Here is a 24,422-nt window from a genome sequence, read left to right as displayed (position 1 = left end):
CGTTGTCTTATTTTGGATCGTTCAGCTCAAATATTACCCCAAAAATGCTCTGAAGTGATTTGAATTTTTTTAATCCAAGATGGCGGCCAAATTGACGGTGATGGAATTTAGAAAATGATTTTTCAATGTAACTGGCATCACTCAAATTTAACTAAAATGGGGTTACAGAACTAAAATTTTATATTAGTGAGATAATAGAAAATACGAAAAAATTGTTCTGTCCATGATTCGATTATCCGAAGTTTCTAAGAAACCTTCGGATAATCGAGTCACGAGTAGACTACACAGAAAAAAAAGGTGGTAATATTCATCAGTAAATGGTGACAGATTTTGTGGCAAAATAAATGATAAATTTTACCGCAGAAAATGATGAATTTTTATCAGTTTTTGATGAATATTCATCAGGTTCACATTTTTACACATTTTTTATGTAATATTACACAAATAAAGGGGTAATATACAACCTACCAAATTTTCAACATTCCAAAATTCAACTTTTTTTTCTGTGTATATTTAAATAACTTTTTTTGTATGAACTGCAGCCGAAATCATATGAAGACTTGTATGAAAAAATAGAAAATAGAAAAAGTATTTGCCAAGTTTTATCCAAATAGAAAATAAATTTTCTAATTCTTAAGATATTTAATTTCTCTATGGAAAAAAATACTGCTGAGCAGCTCTCTACGGAATCGGTCTTTTTTCTTCTATTTTGATTTTTGTATTTTTTAATCCGGCTGACACTTTTTTGGTGTCTTCGGTATGCTCAAAGAACCCATTTTGCATCATTAGTTTGTTCATATAATTTTCCATACAAATTTGGCAGCTGTCCATACAAAAATGATATGTGAAAATTCAAAAACCTGTATCTTTTGAAGGAATTTTTTGATCGATTTGGTGTCTCCGGCAAAGTTGTAGGCATGGATATGAACTACACTGAAAGAAATGATGCACGGTAAATAAAATTGGTGATTTTTAATTTCACTTTTTGTCACTAAAACTTGATTTGCAAAAACTATTTTTTTTATAATCTGATATGTTTTAGAGGACATTAAATGCCAACTTTATAGAAATTTCCAGAATGAGCAAAAAATCTTTGACCGAGTTATGAATGATTAAAAAAAAAACGAAATATTGGTCACACAAATTTTTCAACTTCATTTTTCGATGTAAAATCAAATTGCAATCAAAAAGTACTTTAGTGAAATTTTGATAAAGTGCATCGTTTTCAAGTTATAGCCATTTTTATGTTTATGTTTGCCCAGTTTAAACAAAAAATATTTTTGAGAGGCTGAGAGAATTCTCTATATTTTGCTTTTTTGAACTTTGTTGATATGACCCTCAAATGATGAGATATTGTCATGAAAAGGCTTAAAAACAGAAAAATATATGTTTTTCAAGTCTCACCCAAACAATCCACTATTTTCTAATGTCGATATCTCAGCAACTAATGGTCCGATTTACAATGTTAAAATATAAAAAGGACGTAATATTGAATAATTGGTTCTTTTGAAATGTTAGTCTTGATTTAAATATTTTGAAAATATTGTTTTCGAAAAAATCGGAAAATTTCACGAATGTTTCATATTTTAGAATTGTTAATCGGACCAAACATATAAAACATGTCAGAAAAGAAAAAAAAGTAGTGTTTTTTTGCAAATCAAGTTTTAGTGACAAAAAGTGAAATTAAAAATCACCAATTTTTTCAACCGTGTATCATTTCTTTCAGTGTAGTCCATATCCATGCCTACAACTTTGCCTAAGACACCAAATCGATCAAAAAATTTCTTCAAAAGATACAGGTTTTTGAATTTTTACATTTCATTTTTGTATTTACCAAATTTGTATGAAAAATTATATGAATGAACTTATGATGCAAAATGGCTTCTTTAGGTATACTGAAGGCACAAAAACGTTTTACCCGGATTAAAAAATGCAAAAAAACGAATGACCGAAATCTCAGAGAATTGCTCTGCTAAAAACACCGATCAAGGCAGTTAAAAATAAATTAAAAATATTTCTATTTGTTATCAATTTTACCGTTCTAAATTCTGATTGTTTTTGGAAAATATATCACGTTGAGTTCTAATTTTGTTTTTCGTTAAATGCGCCACAGCTATCTCGTCCATTTAAAAACACGTTTCGAGTTGCATTAATGTGGTGCTCTTACCATGTAGAAAGCAACTAACCTCATTTAACCTACAAATCAGTAAAGCAATCAAATGCAGATTTTTGTTTGTTTTTCAAACTCCACAAAATTGACAGGTCAAATTTGTGCTGGAACGAAACAAAACTTTTACCCACCTTTCGATTCCAATTGGAAATCCCACCCCCCTTCTTCTCAATTTCATCGCGCTTTTCAAGCTCCAGATTTGCTTTTTTTCTGTTGCATGTTTTTTTGCTCCAAAGCGACCGAAATTAGAAACCTCTCTCCAAAAAAGTGGTACCCTCCTCGCTCACGCACACCACCAAGAGTCGCTGGTAAACAAAACAAAAAACGACGCTTGCACTACTCTGACGTGTGTGTGTGTTGTGGGTTTTTCTTGTTTTTCATTAATGGAACGTTTTTTGTTATTCGCCTCGCTATTAAAGTTGCCGATCAATTTCGTGGTTCGTGTTATGCCTCGCTTTGTCGTTTGTTTTTCTCCTACGAAGCTGGCGGTACTTTTTAAAAGGTTTGCCACTTTAAATTTCAATTTAAAATTTATTTTTGAATTTTAATAACTAAATTGAAATTTCATTTAAATTTTGTACATTTTACAGACAAGACATTTTTAAATGTTTTGCTTCTTTTGAAACTCTTTTTGCTAATTTTTCTTCTCTATTTTGTTTCGATGATAATTCAACTTGACGTGTGAACAAATATGTTTGGGAAAACTCACTATTGCAAACTAAATTATAACATATCGCCCACGTTTAAGTTTAATTTATACGTTGTTTGTAAAGTTGAAGATTAGTTTACTGGTGTTTAATTTATCATGAAATTTAGTTGTATTAAAATTCACTATTTTATGCCGTAAAGAAAGCTAGCAGTACTCAAAAAAAAAACTGCCTCACTTTGGTTCGCTCAACTTCACGAAGTCAAACTGTCTGAAAAGGCCTCTTCGGAAAGGCTTTTGTTTGATCGTAGAGTGCACCACTTTCGGGGAGAGACCTAAAGAGTGAGAGGAGAGGAAGATCGCACAGAAAAAAAAGTCCATTCACAATACGTTGTTATTGTTTTGCTAGTACTATTAAACGAAGACCGTGATGAGAGAGGGGGAGGTGAGGAAAATCTTTGTCTTTTTTTTTTGTTTCGTTCGTGATGCAAAAGAGTTGAGGCATGAGGGGAGAGGGCTTGTCCATCGCGAGCGCTATTCACGAATAGTCGCTCGATTCAATAATGATTGCCAGCGACGAGATTCGTGAAGGGCTCGTCGTTGAACAGCTCAGTGCGATGTGTAAGGGACTTGGGAGAGCGCACTCGGAGAGCTAATTTACTCTCGGTGATGGATTGGTCGGCGGTAGGTTGAATTAGACAAAAGGGGGATCGCGTCGTCGTCGTTGGCCAAGTTGCAATGCAAAGAGCTCTGCTTCGTCGTGAGGTGCAGCGAATGGAAACTGTTTAAAGGAGAGGCAACCCCCCTCGAGAAGTGTAACGCGGGGTTGAGAGTGTGGAGCTCGGAAAAGTGGAGCTGATCAGTGTTCAAGTTTTGGATCTGCGCACAATATATTTTTGTTTAATTTGTTGTTAAAAATTTGGATTGATGTTTGCTTCTCGAGCCTATTTAAGTCGAGACATAACTAAAAGTATAGAAAACATATGAAAAAATCGTAATTTTTGCGTTGTAAATTCGTTCTACACGATAAAAGCTCATTTAATTTTAAAACTTCACAGTTATATGGTTTCAATTCTGTGGAAAAATTTGAATCCTTACGAAATCAAGGAAATAATATTCATTAAATCAGTATCTGATGTAAACTTTACTTTTTTTTACTATCCAATTTTACACTTTAACACCAAATTTCCATCTAATCATCATTTTGACCTACAATTTACTGAAAAACATATTTTTCAAATGCTTAATATGTAAGGGGTCGTTACATTTTTTTTAAACATTAGAGTTAGTTTCCTTATTTCGTATGAACGGCATGGCATATTTTAACCTTTTTGTGTTAGGCCTTTGCAAATATTTTTTACTTTCTTTGTTTAGATTGATAATTTTCGGCGAATAAGAACACAATTGTTAAACTTTTTTCTTACGTTCGGCCTACTTTTCTGCTTTTGGCCATCATCAGAATCTTAAAACCCTTCTTTCAGCTGCTACTCCTCGTGCTGGGTTGGCTAGAATGGAAAGTAAAAATATTCAGCGATCAAAAATAGAAAAATAAATATTTTTCAAAGTTTATCTCGCACCCCATAAAAATTGGTCCAAAAAATCTGGGGGAATTTTTTTCAATAAAACATCAACATTTAAATCTACACAGAAGTCTTATCAACTTAGAACACGCGTTTATAAATATTTTTAACTTTTATGAAATTATAATATACAGCACCGCAAAAACTTTTTTTCCTCGCAAAAAAAAAATTTGTCAATGCTTGGAAATCTTGGAAATTAATGATTGCAAAACAACTGGACAGGTGTATAATACATTTTAAAACACTTTTTTCATTCAAATGTTGATACCGTGGCCTATAATTTCAATTTTTTAACTCTTTTATTTTCTTGTTCCCCCCCCCCTCGACTTTGATCAGAGTCGAGGGACATAAACTTCAAAAGATATTTGCAACGGCCATATTAATCATTGATAAAATAAAGAATTCTATAAAAATAGAGCAAGAAAAAAAAAACATTATTTTAAACCATTGCAAATCACATTGATATTTTTATCGTTTTCGGCAATAATTGAAAAATACCACATTTATGGTATTTTTTTCTTTTTTAAGATTTTGGTTAAATTGTTTTTGTGATGAGTTTAAGTACTTTTAAAAAAGAAACAAAATGGATAAACTTTTCATAGAACGTAAAGGACGACTTTAATAGGGTCCATTTTTTTTTTCAAATTAACAAGAACTGTTAAACGTGTTTCAATAAGAATATTTAAAAATATATAAGAATATTGTATAAGAATATCATATATAAGAATTTACAGTTACAAGAATATTCTAAGACATTTTTAAAATGTTTTAAATGTTAGTTTCGATTACTTTAATAAAAGCAAAGTGTTTATTTTTTTTCATTAAAAATGAATTTGAATCGGAAAACAGGCTGTATTATTCGATTCTTTCGACTATTTTACTCCAAAGATTGATTAGGTTAGTTTCTGGATTAAAAGTTTTTAATAATATTGAAATAGGAAAAAAATGTTATTAAATGTAAAATATATTTGATTTATGTTACTAAATTTATTTTAAGGGCAGCCAAAATTATATTTTCACAACAAAAATATAAAAAATATATAAATATACATAATTAGTTTTGTTTTATTTTATATCCTGCATATAAAACTTAAAAAAGAAAGATTGGCTTAATATTTTAGATATATGTTTTTGAGAAAATAAAAAAAAACTATATAAAAGCTTTTTTATTGAAGTCGAAACAAATTATAATAGTTTAGCTATGTTATCCTCAATGTTAAGATTTTTATATTCAATTGTTTTTTTTTCTGGAACCAAAAATAAACTAATCCTTTTTTAATTTGAGCAATTCTTTAGAATTTAGCATAAAGTCCTTATTTTTGTATTTTTTTTATTTGTAAGAAACTTTGTCCATAGATTCCTTATGTTCAGAAAAAAAAATTTGCATCATTAGTTTCTTCATACAAGCCTCCATACAAATTTGAGGGCTGTCCATAGAAAAGTGTAATGAAAACATTCAAAAATCTGTATCACGAGAAGAGATTTTTTGATTTGATCATGGTTTGGACTGTTCAAAAAATAATTACACTCTGAAAAAAATTACAACTTTTAAACAACTTTTTGTCACAAAAACTCAATTTTGTTACGGTATTAAAAAAAATTGTGTTTTTTTTAAGTTTCGCAAAATAATTTTGTAAAATTTTGATAAAGTGTACTGGTTTTGATCTATAGCCATCTGTAGGTAAATTATCCAACAATATTGTTTTTTTTAATTTTGAAAAATAGTGTCTATTCTTTTTATTTTTGAAAAAAAAAATAGATTCGAAAAACTGGGATAAAATCTCTACAATTTCTTTTTCGGACAAAATGACCAAAAATGAGCTTTTTAGTTCTACCCAATTTACCCTTAAATTTTAATCGATGATCTTTTTTGTCTTAATTTTCTCGACTCCTCTAAAAACATAATTTCAGATTATAAAATCGTAACATACACTTCCAAACGGCTTAAATTATATTATCTGAGACAGATGAGATAAGATAACAAAGACAAGGAAGAACTTTAATGCAATCAACAGTGATTTGCTAAAAATATATTTCGAAATGATTGTTTTATAATTAAAAATTAAAAAATAGTACACTTTCAAAACAGTACACATTTAAGTACATATCTCGCTTACTTTTTCAAAAGGTCTTATGTACATAGGAAACCAATGGCACATTGGTTGTTTTGAAAAAGTAATCTAGATATATAAAATATTAACTTCAAGTTCAAAACAAATATAAATCTAGGTAAACAATAAGTGATAATTTATTTTTAAATAATTTGAAATAATTATAAGAAGGTAAGAAAACTGAAATTATTTTTAAACCATTATTTTGTAAATTATTGAAACAGCTTCAATAATGCGAACACTTACTTTAAGATCATTATCTATTGAAGATAATTAACGACTACGATTTGCTGGTATTTATGGCAAAAGTTTGTGTTGTTTTAAGTTATTTGGTTTTAACACATCATTTTATTAAAATATTTGAACAATAAATTTGATAATTTCTTTTTGACTTCATCTTCAATTCTCACTTACTTTTTCATCAGGTTCTTATACACATAGTGCATTGTTTGTTTTTGAAAAAGTACTTTAGAATTTTTAAACAACATATTTTTGATGAGTCAGTTTTGAAAATGAAAATTTAAATTGTTTAAATTAAACGATGAAAGTATATTAAAAAATTATAAAACTGTACACTAACTTATAAAACTCTACACCAACTCCCTACAACTTCCACCCTGCCTTTTTTCCGCTCGCTCGTCCGAAGAAAAACTCGACACGATCGAGGCAGCAATAGAAGCAACAATGCCCAGCCAGCTCGGTAGTCAGTCAGTATCGTGCCGCTACAACCAACGGCACGAATCTCCACCAACAACAACGCGCGCGCTCAGTCGGTCGTGGAAAACTCATATTTACATTGGCAAACACTGAAAAAAAAAACTGTCTCGGTCGTTCCGGATCGTGCACTGCGCGCCACTCCGTTTCTCTCTCAAAGTTGTGGGCAATTTGCGTCGATTTTTTCGAGAAACTAAAACGGTTTTTCTTTCGAGCTGAACATCAACAACAACTCCATTGTGCAGTAGTGCTCCCGCGCGAGGTGGCCCCTACTCCGAAAAAGAAGACGAAGTTCAACCACGAAGAAGTTCGAGTGGCTTCGCGGCCTAGACGAAAGCGAAAGTAGTCTTGGACGAGCGATCCAAACGTGAGGAACTTGGCCAGCACCGCGCTGTTGTTGTGGTTGTTGATTTCGGAAACGAGTTCTGTGCAACCCCGCTCCGAGGAGAGTCAGTGTTGCAGCACGTTCTCTAGAACAAGTGAAAGGGAGTGTAGAGGTCTGCGTCCAAGGAGAAAACGTTTAAGCGAAGGCGCCATCAGACGTCTGAAACGTCTGACGCAACGGAGTTCAAGAGTGTTGCCTGGAAGGTGATAATCGACGATCAGGTTCTCGGGCAAAACGGTTTGAGCTCTCAAGTGTTTGCTTCCTCAATTAGGGGCCCGCGAAAATCTCCCTCAATTCACACGCGGCTCGCGCTGACTTGCGGAATCTCTTCGGAAGAAACGTCAGTCGTCGGCCAAGTAACGTCAAGGAAGAAACCGCAGAAGAAAAAACCTTAATCAATTTTCACCCGCTCCCCCAACCCTTGAAACGACGACTCCCACACACCAAGAAATCCACGACGATCACCAATCAGTGTAGTGTTGTTGAAGAAAAAAAAACGGCAAAGAAATGAAGTGAAACTTGCGGGTAGTCGCGCGCGATCCAAGACATGTGCTCATGGGCCCTATTACACTTCCTGATGACGACGAGCGACCAACTGAGGTTGTGGTGAAGGGGTACGAGAAATACAAGCAGAAGAAAAGCGAATGAAAAAAGCAATTTCGTTATTATTGTTTTCCTGATGAAATTGTGTGTTTGTGTGTTTTTCCGATAGTGTTTGTGAGTTTAGTGAAACAACAGCTACCGCCACACTTTTCGGTGAAGATCTAGAAGGAGTTATCAAACAAAACAACAGATAAAAATAAACGGAAAAGGGCAAGGGGAGTTCTTAATCGACTAGGTGAATCAACGGATTAGAGTCGACGACGAGGGAAGATTAATTGATGTTGGAGCAAACAAATCGTTGGATATTTTTCAGTATCAGCGATTGTAAACAGCGAGCAAGCGTGTGTCGGATTGACGTCACACCCTGAGCAAGGATGCTACTGTCTGGTTATCGGATTGGTAAATTATTTCTGTTTTTTATCATTGAATATCATAGTTTTCCCCAAAAAAAAAACATTTATTGATTGAATAAAATCTCAAATTTCGCTTAGAAATGCGGTGGAATCATTTTAAAATGCACCTTTATACAAATCAAAGAAAGAACATGGCTTCATAGAATGTATTTATAGTATTTATTCTGTAAATTTGAACTATTTTTGATGGACCAAAAATGAACTTAAACTTAATTCTTTCCCCAGTTTAAATTTCAGTCAAAGATAGCAAATTGTAGGAAAAATCAACACTAATTCGAGTTCTACAGCACCATTTTTGTCAAATTTGAGTGGTTATCAACCTATTAAATGACCAAATCCATTTTCTCTTGCTCTAGTTAAGGGGTCACCGACACCACCACGACTCTTCAATAAAAATACAATAATTTTTTTTCTTCGTTATTCGATTTTCCGAAGTAATTTTTTCCAAGATCTTCGGATAATCGAGTCTAAACTGTTTTTGAAAAATAATATGTGTTAACTCGATTGTCAGAAAATTTGATTTACCTTTTATTTTAACACCTAAACTCCCAAGCTCGAGAAAAAGGGAGAACTTGTATGGAAATTCCCTCTATTTCTCGAGCTTGGGAGTTTAGGTCTTAAACAAGGTTTGTTCGACATCACGTTTCAAACATCATTCTTTTAATGCATAACTGGATCAAGATAACATTCGAAATTTTGGCGCAAACGAATTATTGTTAAGTTTCCTAAAAGATAGCAAAAATGTCTTTAATTAAAAATAAACACCTTTTGATACTTGAAAATTACCTCTTTTTGTGTTTTTTTACATAAACTATTGTGTAAAAATGTAAAATTCAAAAGAATGTGATGAAAATTCAACCAGTTCCTTATGTAATATTCACACACTCTTGACAAAAATTCTGTCCCCGTTCCTAGATTTTATTTCATCATTTATTCTGGGTAAGACTGGTACAAATTTTGCTTGAAATTTATGTTCATTGGCTCAAGTTGATGTCGAGGAAAGGAGGCAAAACAACAAATTTGGTGCCTAATTTTCAAAATGTTCAAACTAAAAGTTCCACAAAATGCTTTATTCATTGTTACAGTTACACAGTAAATAAAATGATTGCAATAATACTTCTGGAATAGATTTTAATTTCGAAAAAAAATAAATTTACATCTGTTAAAGTGTAATTTTTATTATTCTACATAAATTGTAGGAAAATTGCATCTTAAAAGAGGTAAAGTTGACCATAATTCTATCCAGTTAACCAAAATTACTCTTTTCACTGTTGAAAAGACGCTTCTGTAAAAAAAATTACAGAATATCAACTCATTTTTTTTATTACAATTTTTTTAAGCCAATGGCTGCCGGTTATAGTAATACTTTTTTTTTCATAAAATATTATAATACTTTCTTTCCGTGTCTTTTTCCGATTTGTGGTTACAAAATTAAAAATTTGTAGAAAGCCTCTATTTGATAAAAAAAAAAATGCAGAAAAAAAAGTTCTACAAAGTATTCTAAATAATCAACAATAAAAAAAATGCAATTAAATTTTGTGCCCCCTGGTTTTGGGAAAATTTTGAAGGAGTCAAAATATTAAAATGAAACTTGAATTATAAAAATCAGTAACTTTTGTGTGCCAATTTTGCCTCAACTATCCTAGTCATTAACTGATACTTCGCTAAAGCCACCAAATCTATGAGAAGGAAACGGATTTTTGAATATTCACATTCCCATTGACCAGCTCACAAAATTGTATGGAAAAACTAATTATGCCAAATGGGATCATTTAACATAAGCACACAGTAAAAAATGTTTAAATCTGGAAAATGTTGGAAAGTTGAACATTCCTTCTATTATGATATAATTTTACCTCAATCTAGACTGAAAAATTTACATAACACCAGAAAAGTGGTAAAATTACACATTTTCAGAGGTAAAATTACGCATCATAAATAAAAAAATTTCAGACGTATAAAATGTACCCGTTCCCAGATGTAATAGTACTATTATTTTAAGTGTGCCGTACATGGAGCCGGGTCCGGTGGCGCAGTGGTTAGCGTGGTAGCCGGTGGCATTTTTCGAGACGAAATTTGCCTGATCACGCCTTCTATCGGATGGGGAAGTAAAACGTCGGTCCATTAGAGTAAAAGAGGTTCTGAGTGACTCACCACACATAACCTTCGGACGCGTAGAAATGAGTAGAAACTTGCAACAAAGACCACAAAAGACCCGGGGGTCGTTAAAGTGGATTGCTTTTTTTACATGGACAAAATTTCGTCCAAATAAATAAACTGCCCCTGATCGTATAAATGTCCCATATGCATTTTCATCGTTTTTGAGTTATAGATGCAGTTTTGTTCAGAATCGCGAGATCTTTCAGAAAAGCCTATAACATCAAGTACTTTGTTCTAGAAATCAGGAGGAAATCCAGTTTTCTCGTGAAAACTTAACACGTAACCTTATATATGGGACAAACTTCAAACTCATTTTTCTCAGCTTGCTGTTTTTTCATATGGGACATTTATGTGAACATGGGCAGTAAACCTCCATTAAAAAAAAACTTGATTACCTTTCGAAATTCAAGTGCATTACTCCCATTCAAGAAATACGTAACTTAACCTTTAGAAAGGTGTTAATTTACCGCTTTTCCAGTATAATTCTATTTTAACAGTCTGCATAAAAATAATATTTATGATGTAAAATGAGGAAAGATTACAATTGAATATTTTACATTTTCGAGATTTACAGAGATTTTTACTGTGTACTATTCTTCTATTTAGAATACATTGTATAACGTTTATTTTTGCATTTGTGATAAATAGAAGCAACTTAAGGCTACCAACAAATTTCGAATTACATGAAGAATTGCGTAAATTGGGAAGGAGTAAAATGTTAAACTTTGCTATTACCTCTTTTATGACGTTTAGGTTGAAAATGTGGTATTACAGCGAAAAAGTAGTGCATTTACACATTTTTTGCAGTAAAATTGCAATATTTGGCTTACTTCAAGAAGTTTTTAATCCTAGATACAGTCGACTCTCTGGCTGTCGATCTTCTCGATATCAATAATTCTCCATCTATCGATGAATTCTTCAGTCCCTTCAATCTGCATACTTCGATTATCTTAATTCCTCGATATTTTCCCTTGCTTGAAGGATCTCTTCCTCGACGGTCCCTTGGATTCTGTTTGCTTTAAAAATCTCTTCCGGTTGTCAATAATTTCACTTTCTCATGGATTGCATAGACATTTTTATTGGCGAAACGAAGCTTTGAAGGGTGTATGACATAAGTTTGTTTTTGTTTGATGGACGTTGCCATGAATCTCTCCCATAGCTGGGTATCAAGAAAAAAAATATTTTCAATCGAATCTTCATTTTGCATCGTTCTGTAAACTGATGATTCTCTTTCTCGACGATCCCTTGGATATTGACAACCAAAGAGTCGACTGTATAATATTACCAAGATTGTTTTTAAACCTACTGTGTGGTTTAAGAATACAGAACGCTTCTTAATTCGAGTACGTCCGGTCCGTGTCAAACTTGAAGGGAAATTTGAATTGAACCATTTCTCAACGATTTTCCAAAAAAAAACTTGTTTTCTTTTACTCATGAATTGCAACACTTTCGCTACACAATACACACTTTTGCAAGACTTCCTTTCATTTTACAGGAAGTTTTTCAAGTAATTCGATAAAAATAAAATACCTAACCTCAAAAGGCCCCCAGTGTTACTTTTTTCACATTTTAAAAGTGGTTTTGACCAATTTTCGGTTCAAAAATGATAAAATGGTGAATTCTGCCTGATATTCGAAAAATAAATGAGTTTTGATTTTTTTAGCTCTTAAATGAAAATTTGTGATTTTGAAATATTTATGTCGGAATGAGCGCGCAAATTTTCATTAAAAAAAAGTCAGATCTTTTGATCATTTTTGAGCTTTACAAAAACCACCTCGCAAAAGCTAGTACAGCATCTAATTTTCATTTAATTTTCTCTCTCAGTGATGCTCATTGCTCTGCTCCGAAAAAAATAAGGGTAACATTTATCAGGGAATGGTGTCAGATTTTGTGTCAAAAAATGTGTAATATTACATTTTCATCGGTTTGTGGTTTATTTCCATCAGGTTGTCAGGTTTATAATTTTTGTAGTAAAATTACTCAAAAAGAGGTAATATTTAACAAACCAAATTTTCAACCTTCCAAAATTCATTTTATTGTTTTATAACTGAGGTTATATCAGGTCAGGTTTTATGCTTCAAGTGTATATTTTTTCTTTACGAAACAAGTGCCCACTTAATCATAATAAATGATCATGTCTTTTCCGCCAAGTTCATCTGCACCAATTTTCTCCACTCTATATTTAAGTCTCGGACAAATCCAGCGTTGACGTTCGCGATGATTGATGTCGGTTTCACAGCAACCCCTAATGTACTTTGCCGTCAGGTTCGCGGCCGTCAACGGCCGTCTCACACACAAAACTGCATTCATCTTAGGACATAACGAGATAGAGACCTGTCAAGTGCGCGCTAAAACATATTATGACCCATATTCGCTTCGCTCAGATTCGCAACAACAACGCTTGAACCGCGTTGTCAGAAGCGATCACCGTCAGTCAGCGGTTGATGAACACCCGGTAGACATTGACATTTATAGCTCGGGGTCCCAAAAAGTGTGAATTCATCACACGAACTTTGGACACGATTGCTCAGCCTCAACCTGTGCAGCGTCGTCATGAAGTTGAAGGGTTCAAAGTAGGTCATCGCCGACGGTCCGTCCGTCACAGTCTATCGAACTCCAAATGCCGTGGCGGGTAATTATTTTTGCTGCCAAAGACTGACCTCTTGCGAACTGCAAACGACGACGAATCGAAAGTGAAACCCCTTCATCTTGGGGGGAAACGGCGCGTCTTGGACGACCCCGACATCTTCATAGGCACCGCTCTAGGGGTTCAAAGGTAGTGAAGTACATGCATCGGCGCAAAATCAATCGATTCTCATCGTCAAGAAAGGTGGTGGTGGAGTTAGTCACGTCTTTGTTGGAGTTGATGAACTACGATTCAATGTTTGGTCAAGTCTTCAAAACCGCTGCTCAATTTGAGTCGAAAGACTCTGATCTTCTTAATCTGAAATAAAAATAAATACGATTCCAACAGCAAACAAATTCTAAATCCAACCAAAATCGAACCGCCACCCCTCAGTTCACACAGGTGACGATGACGAAACCATTGCTTCGCAATCGAGATCGCCTCTCACCTGCTGCTGCCCCCACATACACTAGTGTGCCTCATAAGTGGGTCTCGTACGAGACTTGTTTTCATCCACGTGTGGTGCGATGGTCTACGATCGCGAAACGACTTCAACGACCAAGACGACGAACCTCACCCCCTCTTCTCCAAGAGTCAAAACAAAAGGTTAGTTCGTGAGTTCGATTTCCATTCTTGGCTTGAGTCGGAGTCGGAGTTGGATGAAGTTACTAGAAGAGAGGTATCAAACGGGGAGGTTACGGGGGAATCCTCGATTTCATTGCGCGATTCTCTCTGACGTGGTGTGCAGCAGGTTGATGAGAGGACAACCGGCCCTCAAACCGACCAACCTTCTCGAGCTCTCGAGCTGTGTAGTAACTCTGTCATCTAGCGGGCCTTACAGAGACTCCGAGTAATTGAAAACTTCTTTCGGTGGGTATTCCGAGCTGCATTGTCTAGAGTTTGCTCGATTTTTTTTTCCAAAGCTTGTCCGCTGGTTGGGGTTGGTCGGGGCCCAAAGGTCGAGAACTGCACAGGCAGGGGACAAGTTGACATTTGACAGTGTACCTGTGCCTGACTTGGCCTGTGAGACGGACTAGAAGAATGATCCAAACGGTTGGTGGGAAAGTTTCGTTTTTCAACCACCCCCCGAACCACGACCGAGAGTTGACACAGAAAAGTGTCGTGCAACGTTGTACAGAACAACTGTAACGATTTGTTTGGGGTGGCCAGGGGTAATTTTGTAACATTGTAGGCAGCTTTGAGATTGAGGTTATGTTGAAATGCTGCGAACCGCTGATTCGAGCTGGCCTGTCGTAATCAAATCATACAAGGAGGTGTCAAGTGTGCGAGCTTCCGACAGCTGACGAATGTCAGGTCAGCTGGATCTTTATGAGGTTCTGAGCCTCTTCGAGTCAACGACCATTTTAGGGAGAGGGATTCCATTCCATATCCGTACGCCATTTATGGTGGTTGTCAACCCCCTGAGGGCTTCCTTACAACAACAACAACAACAACGAACGTAAATAAATCATAAAACGAAACTACCCACCAGTGTTGTCGTCGTCAATGAGCGGTTTGAGCTCTGGGCTAATTGCGTGTGATTAAGTTTATTGCGATCAATTAGACTAATTAATCAACGATACTGTCGCGCAGCGTCCTTAATTGGCTTTTCCGGCTAGTGGCGGGTCTCGCCAGGGTGGTGGACTTTTCAGGACGAGCCTGATCGTAGTTGTTTTAGATGATAAATCTTGGTAGATGTGTTGGTTCGATTATTTCTAAGGTAATTTTACAATAAGACGTAACCTTGAGCGTTTTCAAGCTAAATTATGTCCTTTTGAAAATTTATCTCAGATTTTTAATATTATATTTGAATTTGAAACAGGAAGGTTATGTTCTTGTTCGCTAGGTTGTTTTTTGTCATTGGTTTCAATAACTTTACTTATACACAATAAAAAAAAGCATGGTTATATTAATATGGGAAGGGGTACATTTTTTATGACAGAAAAAAATGTGTAATTTTACCTCTGAAAATATGTAGTTTTACCACCTTTTTGGTGTAAAATCACTTTTTCAGGCTAAATTGAAGTAAATAAAAAAAGCAAAGCAATCCACTTTAACGACCCCCGGGTCTTTTGTGAGCTCTGTTGCAAGTTTCTGCTCATTTCTAGGCGTCCGAAGGTTATGTGTGGTGAGTAGGGTGCCCAGAAAAAATGACCCCCTGCTCCACAAGTGGAAAACGGTTTTTTGGGTTATTTTAAGCATCTGTGTAAATTTTGAGCGAAATTGGATGAGATTAACCCATTGATACCCGAGCCTAAAGTTGGTGAAAAAAATGTTTTTCATACAAAAATGACTTCTTTAAATCGTTAATAACTTTTCAGGATCGAGTTTTACAGCTTTGATATGTTCTACAAAGTTGTAGAGCATTAAATTTTCAATAAGAATCTCACGTTTGGAAATATTTGGATGGAAGTAGCGCACCGTGCAGACCAAACCGTAAGAAACTTGGGTTTTCCATACATTTTTTCGATTTTTCCCATGCAAACTTCACCTCCGAGTATCAATGGGTAAATGATGACCGATTTTGCTCATATTTGGCCCAGAGTCCTAAAATAGCTCAAGGAACAATATTCAGCTTGTGGAGCGAGGTTTTGAGAAAAAGTCCCATATTCTGGGCACCCTAGTGGTGAGTCACTCAAAACCTCTTTTACGCTAATGGACCGACGTTTTACTTCCCCATCCGATAGAAGGCGTGATCAGGCAAATCTCGTCTCGAAAAATGCCACCGGGTCCGTCTGGGATTGAACCCAAGCCATACTGGGGTGAGAGGCTACCACGCTAACCACTGCGCCACCGGACCCGGCGCACATCATTAAAGAGGTAATATTCAACCTTCCGAAATGACAGCATCGAAATTTACACCATTTTTACTGTGTATTATATAACGTTTCGCAAAAAAGGCATATTTGAAGCAACAAAACATTTTGTTGATTTGAAAACGACGAGTTAAAAATGTTAGGGTGTGAATTTACATTTGTTTTTATGTAATTTTACTTAAATTAATATGTTAAAAGAAATCTGGTTTAACGACGACTTATTTTACCGCACTTATTTCCTCAAAATTTCTAAAAAATATTGTGTTTTTTTTCTATAATATTGTATTTTTTGCACACTAACTTTGGGTAGAATTACATTAAATACATGTAAACTTACATCTTATTTGCTTTCTGTCTATATTTAGGTTAGCTAACATCATTATTAATAATTTATTTTCTTTCTTTTATTTCAGGTGAGTGACGCGAAACAATCATGGAATGGCGTAAGTCCGTAAGATATTCATCAGAAATGCAGTAGGCGAAAATCCTTAATGTTAAGCAGGTTAAGGATTCAATCCTATTTCCAACCAATTTGTAGATTCTCGTTATGAAACCTATTTGATAGCGATTGAAAATGCTCTCGAGATACGTCTAAGTGCTGATATGCCAACATTAGGTGCCTTAAAAAAAGTTTTTAAAATATTTGTAACAGCCTTACTTACTCTTTACGAAATCGGCCGATTTTGACCATTTTTATTTTTTGGATTTTTTTTAAAGCCATTTTGTGTCATTGGTTCACCCATACAAGTCTCCATAAAATTTTGGCAGCTGTCCATACAAAAATGGTACGTAAATATTCGAAAATCTAAAACTTTCGAAGGAATTTTCGGATCAATTTGGTGTCTAATGCTCTTAGCAACTAATGGTCTGATTTTAAATGTTAAAAAATGAAACATTCGTGAAATTTTCCGATTTTTTCGAAAACAATGTTTTCAAATTTCATGAATCAAGACTATCATTTCAAAAGGGTGTAATGTTCATAATTTATTATATTATGAATAAAACAATTTCTACTGAATTTTAATCAAATTTGAGACTTTTTATTTACTTATCCTCAATTTTTTATTTATAATGCAGGTTGAAAAATTTAGCCAATCAAACATTTGATTATATTCAATATTACAAGTAATATTACTTATGGTGAATTTGACGTAAATAATTTAATTTGCTCACTATTAAGATGAAATTTGTAAGAAACACAATGACTGTCAACGTTACCCCGGGTTTAATTTTCAACAGTATTGAACCATTGATGAAAACATTTTTTGAAAAAAACATTCATGGACGTTACGTGACCCAGCCCAGTACATGTTTTAAAAATATAAATCTTCAGACAAGTTTGACCTTTTGGATAATGTTTGAATTTTTTTTTTTTATCCTATCAATGTCACCTCGTTTACGGAATTGAATAATGCCTTCATAAGTGCAGTGCTTCTGGGGACGCGCAGTCCTGTATTTTTTCGCGATAATTTTCGTCTCTTTTGTGTCGTTATTTGTGTGCATGGGGTGATTGGTCATTATAATTGAATAATGCCTTCATAAGTGCAGTGCTTCTGGGGACGCGCAGTCCTGTATTTTTTCGCGATAATTTTTGTCTTTTTTGTGTCGTTATTTGTGTGCATGGGGTGATTGGTCATAATAATTGAAAAATGCCTTCATAAGTGCAGTGCTTCTGGGGACACGCAGTCCTGTATTTTTTCGCGATAATTTTCGTCTCTTTTGTGTCGTTATTTGTGTGCATGGGGTGATTGGTCATAATAATTGAATAATGCCTTCATAAGTGCAGTGCTTCTGGGGACGCGCAGTCCGGTTTTTTCGCGATAATTTTCGTCGTAAATGATCGTAAAAATTTATTCCAATTTTCAGTTTTAGTATTAACTCATCAAACTATCGATTTTATGAAGAGTAAAGCGTCATTTATTTACTATTTTTGAAATTTGCTCGCGTTATCTAAATTATAAAAACAGTAAAATTATACTGATAAGTCCAGCCCATAGCACTACTGCTCGGCTGGCACGCGTTCGATAAAAATAAACCATTTTAAATAATCAATTATCTATCTTTCCGCAGCCGGCTGCCTAAGATTTAAAAATTTCAACCGATAAACAAAATGCTCATGGTCACATCACTGCCACTCGTGAATCCTGACCTCATACCCATCTACTAACCCCCTCAAAACTCATGTGATACTTTGTCGGAGAAGCAGTATCGGACTAACATTCCCATCCACTTCCCCGTGACCCTACCACTGGTCGTGGCCAGCGCTTGTATTGATCAGCATGATAGGGACCTTTGAGAAGTTGCGAAGCGAGGAAAGATAGCACCCACTCATCTTCCACGGCTCGTGGATGTAACTTCTGGAGGTCCTGGTCAATAACGGAGTAGCAACTGCGGGTGGGCACCTATGCTTATGCTTATCAATGTCACCTCGTTTACGGTAATGAAGATTGAATCATGTCAAAGTTTAAGCATAATGTCAATGTGCCTTATTTACTAAAATTGCGTTTAATTTTGAAACTCGAAATTCAATGTAAAAAATTGTTTTTATCTCAAATTTTGTAAAATAGTTAGATGCACTTTATTAACACCTATAAAAATAGGAATTTTCCGTTTCACACTTTATTTTAGACATGAAAAATTTCCATAAATAAGATTCTAGATTTATTTAATATTTCGGAAAACTAAGCATTACTTTTGAAAAAATCCGACGAAAATGATTTCAAAACTGCAAAACCCTGGCCCGAAATTTTAAACACGATCAAAAACTGTGAAAGATTCGCGGTGACGTTTTGGAATTTTGACTGTCTGAAACGCATTAATTACTCCATTATCGGCTTCCCGCATGGGTGAACTGGAAATTGATACACATGTGTTTAGTTGGCTAAATTGTTTTAGTTTTATTTATATATTTTTGCTAATTTTCAAACTTTTTGCGAAATTTTGGAGACAAAATTGGTGTAAAATCAACCCGGGAAGACCGTAATAACAAAATTCATGCCATTCCAATAACACATTCTGTTAAAATAACAGAATGTTTTATCGAATCTTCTTGAAAAATCCATTTTTGCATAAGGGTTTAATAACAGATTAGGTTATCATAACAAAATTTGTTATTAGTCTGACAACTTTGGAATAACATTTATTGTTATGGAAGAATACCTCCAACTGTTTTTAAGATGATAGTTGTTAAAATAACAAAATATAATAACAAAGATTTGTTCGAAAAATAACTATTTTTTTATTAGTCTGTTATTACAATAACAATCCAATAACAAAAAAAAATCATAACGACGAATAACAAATCTTGTTATAAATAACATAAAATGTTATTGGACTAGTATTTTCAAATATCAAAAAATGTTGTTCCCAAGTTATTTCTGTCTGCTCGGGAAAGATCAAATTGAGACAGATTGTTATGCTAATAACTTTGCTAAAAAACGCGGTTATTGTGGAAAAATAAAGAATATTTTAAACTAAACTTTTTTCTACTTGATGATTGTACAAAAAAATCCTTTATTTCGATTCATTAAAATTACGCAAATACTATAGATATTCCAATAACAAAGTAATTTTAAGCCAAAACCAACTTAAAAGCAACATAAAACAATACAATTTAAGTGCTCTTAATTTTGTATAAAGATTCCAAATCATGAACATTTTTTTACAAAACTTACAAAGTTACATACTTCAACTTACAACTTTTTACAACGTCTATTTATATCAATCACAATTCAACTAGATTATTCTTCTCAACTTAAATTCTAAGTCTCCAATCAGATAAAGGTTCCGCAAAAAAGCGGTGGTAACGTTTTGATTGCAACGCCACTCCATCAACTCGGAGATCACTCTGCCTGCACAGATCGTGCCCCACCGCTGATGATGGGTTTGATTTGAAGGGTGCTGCAGATCTAAAGAAAAAAACCGTCTTTGTACAAAGTGCAAAAGGTGCAAGATTGATCACACCTTGATGCCTTTCGGTCGCGCCATGCAGGGTGTAATTTCTTCATTAGTACTTGGGCATGCCTTCTATATCAGTAGGACGGATCTTGATTGGTTATTGTGGGTCGGGATTCAGGCGATTGCAATCAGCAATTGCTGGAGCAGTTGTTTATGGATTTATTTGGTCTAGTTTTAATTCTAGGATTAATGGGTTGACTTTGCAATAAACTCGCCAGAGTTGCATAACTTGGTGAAAACGACTTAATCAAATCTTGAATGTTAGTCTTGACGCCTTAATTACATGTCCACGTGTCAGCGCCTCCACGCAGGGTCGAATTTTCCATCAAACCTTTAATTAAGATTTTTAGACTCACTGAGCTCGATTGATTCGATGCACGTCCAAAAGTGAGTTTAGGGGTAAAGTGGACCTTAAATAGTAACAAAACAAGAAGAATTTAAGGTGTTAACTCCAACATCCCCTAAGAAACTCTCCACCGAGCTGGTGGTCACTGGATAATGAGTTGATCCTCGAAAAAAAGGCCAATTTCGACACGGATAATGAGATCCGGCGTTCATCAGCTCATCTCTCACCTCGTTGAGAGCGCGCGGTCGGTGCGTACGTGACGCGTACGCCATCATTGGCGCAGGTGATTGATTGGTGGCCAAATCGCGCCGGACGCCTCCGCGGGACATTCATCAATAGTGGTGATGGCGGTGTGGTCGAACACCAAGTGTGTGTTGATGGCACAAATGGTTGAGGAAGCGCGCGTTGAAAGCTACCTTCCACAGCAGAAAAGTGTGAAATTGACGTGAGTTGCTAATTGAGTCGAATTGACTATGCTGGTAAGGGATCATACAGGTCAACTGGTTTGGAAAGGGACGGTGAATTTCGGCTTTCTTGCGTTGGTGAAGAGGTACCTTTTACGTAAGAGTCAAAAAATTGAACATTCGATACCTACATACTCGCTTCTAAACAAATGCTCAAGCAGAGTCACCTCAAACACTTTTATTACGTGCTAAACCCCAGACACTTGAAGCATATCAGCAGGGGAAATCTGCCCGATTCAAAACATTAATTTTACGGCTTGCAAAACGCTCCGGCAAACGCCAACCACCAAGGTTATCATTCGTCTGACCACGCACACCATAAACCCATGTCCAAAGCATAGTTTTGCGGGCTGTCTGATCGGTCTCTGATAGCACCAACCATTCCATTTCATAACCCGTCGACGTTTCTGCCACGCACCACGTGCCACTGATGACAGGTTATGGCGCCTGGCCACCACCAGCTGCACCGCGTCCCAAGGTTTCGCGCAATGACCATACCGCGCACATCATCTTGAAGTCATGTCTATTCACCACCACCGCCAGAGTCGCCAAGTCTCTAATTAGAGATGTTTTTCGGCACCACCATTGTGAGTTGTCCGTTGCGAAAGAGAGTGAGCCGTCACGCGCGCGTACTGACAGGGTTCGAGAAGATTCACGCGGGCACAGTTGGAAATAAATCTAGATGTAACGTTTTCAAAACAACTACCTTTTTATTGAAATTTCTAGAATGTCTTTCAAATCACCCTCAATTTTATACGGTTTTGACGCAACTTACAGCTGTTCACGATTCATCTGAAATACTTCCCAGGAATAAACAGTACAATGATTCTAAAAGCTTTAAAAAAAATATCCACGTGGTTTATGGATGATCCCTAATTATTTTTTTTCATATTTTAAACTAATCGGAAAGGTTTTTCTAATAATGCACAGAAAATCGATTTGAAATTCATTTTCATGGAATTTTCAGTTTGAACATTCGGTTTCGCGAAGTTTCTCTGATCCTTTCTAAAGCAAGGTTGCCACCTCGGGAAAAATAACGGGAAAAAGTTGGGAATTTGATTCCACCGGGAAAAAACCAAATTATGTTAGACTTTGTGTAACAGACCCAAGCTACTTGACCCTTGATTTATTTCTGTTGAGAATCGCATAATATTTCTTTCTCTTGCATTTTTCTTTTTTTTTTGCAAAATTTCTAAATAAATATTTAATAAGATGCCACTTTTCAATAGTTAGAATTAGAGAACATGTACGAAAAAAAGTTTTGTAAAAGTTACTTTTTGCGTTTCTCTTTGTTTCGTCGTCCGTGTCTGAAGCGGGTGACCATGAACGGCCATGATCGATGACGACCAACTTTTTCAAAACTTTTTTTTCGTAAAATCGCGATAACTCGTGATGTTTATAAGCAAACCCCTTATGTCTATATATCAAAATTTTTGTAATTGTCTGCTCTACAACTTTGTAGAACATTGTTACACTCTAAAAAACAACCCTGCAAAGTTATAAAAAACACGAAATTTTAAAATTAAAATTTTTGTTCTAAATGAAAAAATGACCCTTCTGGGTCAATGTAGATTCGAAAAGTACATTAAATTTCCCATAAAATGACATGTTCCAAAATTTTTTTCAGTCGAGTAACGGAAAATGGGAGAATTTTTAAAACTTTTTTAGTGTTTTTTTCGATGAAAAATACGTTTTTTCGGAATTCTGAGTACGTCATCAAATCGGGCGCCTAATTTTACATAAAAGTCCCTTTGACACCAAATTTCTATCTCATCACCGTTTCAGGCTGCAAATTATTGAAAAACACCTCTTTTTTCGCATGATCAAAAATGGAAGGGGTCGTACCGCCCTCCGTCACGAGATATCAAAAAACGGACCTCGGATTCGTGATCAGGGATAAAAGTTACCCCTTAGGACAAAGTTTCACGCAAATCCAAGAGGGGTCGGGGCAACTGCTGTGTGAGTTGGCGGAGAATTACCCAAATACAAAATCTTAAAATAAAATTTTTATTGATAAAAAAGCTTTGCAAAAAGTTGGAAACATATTCTATTGAAAATTTATCAAAAATGAGTATTTTTTTTGTTTTATAATGTCTTAAATAAATAGTGTTCAGCAAATTTTGAATCAGTTATTTACAAAACCTTCAACAATTTTTAAAACGAGTTAAAAATTGTGATTTGATGTCATAAAATTAAACATTTTTTAAAGTTGAATTATCTTTTTTTTATAGCATTTTAAGTTTTTTTTAAATTCATAATTCATCGGGAATTTTCTGATATTTTTGTATAATATTTTCAGAGCTCTACTGTCAAAAAAGTAGCTTTCTGTACATAAAATCACTTTTGGGTAGATTTAACATGGAAACAAAAATTGTGTTCTTGTGGTTTTTAAATGTGATTGTTCTGAAAATCAATCAAAAAAGCTTGACTTTTTTAAGACGTTACCGAAAATTCACAGATTGTTTGTATGACTTGTTTTCTACCAAAAATCGTCCCATGTTATTATATTTCTAGAAATGAATCAAAGCATGACTTATGATGCAACCAATTACATTTTTCAAAACCATCTTTGCCAAAGATTTTTTTTGTTAGATCATTAAATTGCGATAAATCAGAAGTTGATTAAACATAATGCTCTTTATAAAATTTTTTGGTTTATCATTACAAATTTTACTCTTATTGCAACACGATTTTAAACTGTTAGTGAGTCAGTCATAACAAATGTAATTTGTCTTCGCATTAAATCGACCCAGAAACATAATCCGGTGAGCTTTCGACAGCTTTTCTCTCATCCATTTTTAGATAACAATCGTCGATTACCCCCGTTCAAATGTTTCAACAAAAGTTTCCTCCCAGTGGCCATTGAACTCGCTTGCGTCCCAAAATAAAACAATCCCAAGAGCTTTTCGAGGCTGAAAATAGACCCCGAAAGCGACGCAACTAGACGAGAATTACTATAACTGCACTAATTAATAAAAATTTAAAGCCATAAACTATAACTTTTAGTAGAGATTTGCCACATCTTCTTCTTCTTCTTTTTTGACCACATGAAAGTTACATAAGCAGGCCAGCTTGGCCATCGGTGCCCCGACCACTTAGCAGCGGCACTCCGCGTGGCCACCCGCTCTCGATTGTCTTGATGAAACACTTTCTTCTACATTCGAGAAGGCGAGGAGAGAGGTGATGTAATAAAGTGATATTTTATGTAAAACTTAAATGGTTCGCGTTCGGGTTGTTCTAGTAGGAAAGTTTTTGACACTTTTAATCCTCTTAAAAGTCAACAACAGAAGCTCGAAAAAGCCCCCAACTTGGGGCGGTCGTGTAACGGCATTGGCTTGACGTTTGATGGGGTGTGAATGAAGAAGGCTCTCTTTTTTTTCTTCGGGGGTTCGAAAACTAGCACTAATTATAGCACACACACATGGGTATCA

The 24,422-nt window shown here is 35.0% G+C and overlaps 1 protein-coding gene across 5 annotated transcripts in view; it reads left to right on the top strand.

Moving 5' to 3' along the window:
* The window catches only part of LOC6031736 (tyrosine-protein kinase Btk29A), a 180,325-nt gene that overhangs the window by 118,386 nt on the left and 37,517 nt on the right, over positions 1-24,422 (top strand). Inside the window, exon 1 of one of the 5 annotated variants that reach the window (XM_038252651.1) lies at positions 8,569-8,608. The exons of the other annotated variants lie outside the window; for them this stretch is intronic. Coding sequence (XP_038108579.1) covers positions 8,584-8,608 — 25 coding nt within the window. The 5' untranslated portion in view covers positions 8,569-8,583. Of the gene's footprint in view, positions 1-8,568; positions 8,609-24,422 lie in introns of those variants that run through there. 5 annotated transcript variants of the gene reach the window in all.

This window comes from Culex quinquefasciatus, chromosome 2 (genome assembly GCF_015732765.1).
Source record: "Culex quinquefasciatus strain JHB chromosome 2, VPISU_Cqui_1.0_pri_paternal, whole genome shotgun sequence".
Lineage (NCBI taxonomy): Eukaryota > Metazoa > Arthropoda > Insecta > Diptera > Culicidae > Culex > Culex quinquefasciatus.
This window is presented reverse-complemented; position numbering and strand designations above follow the sequence as displayed.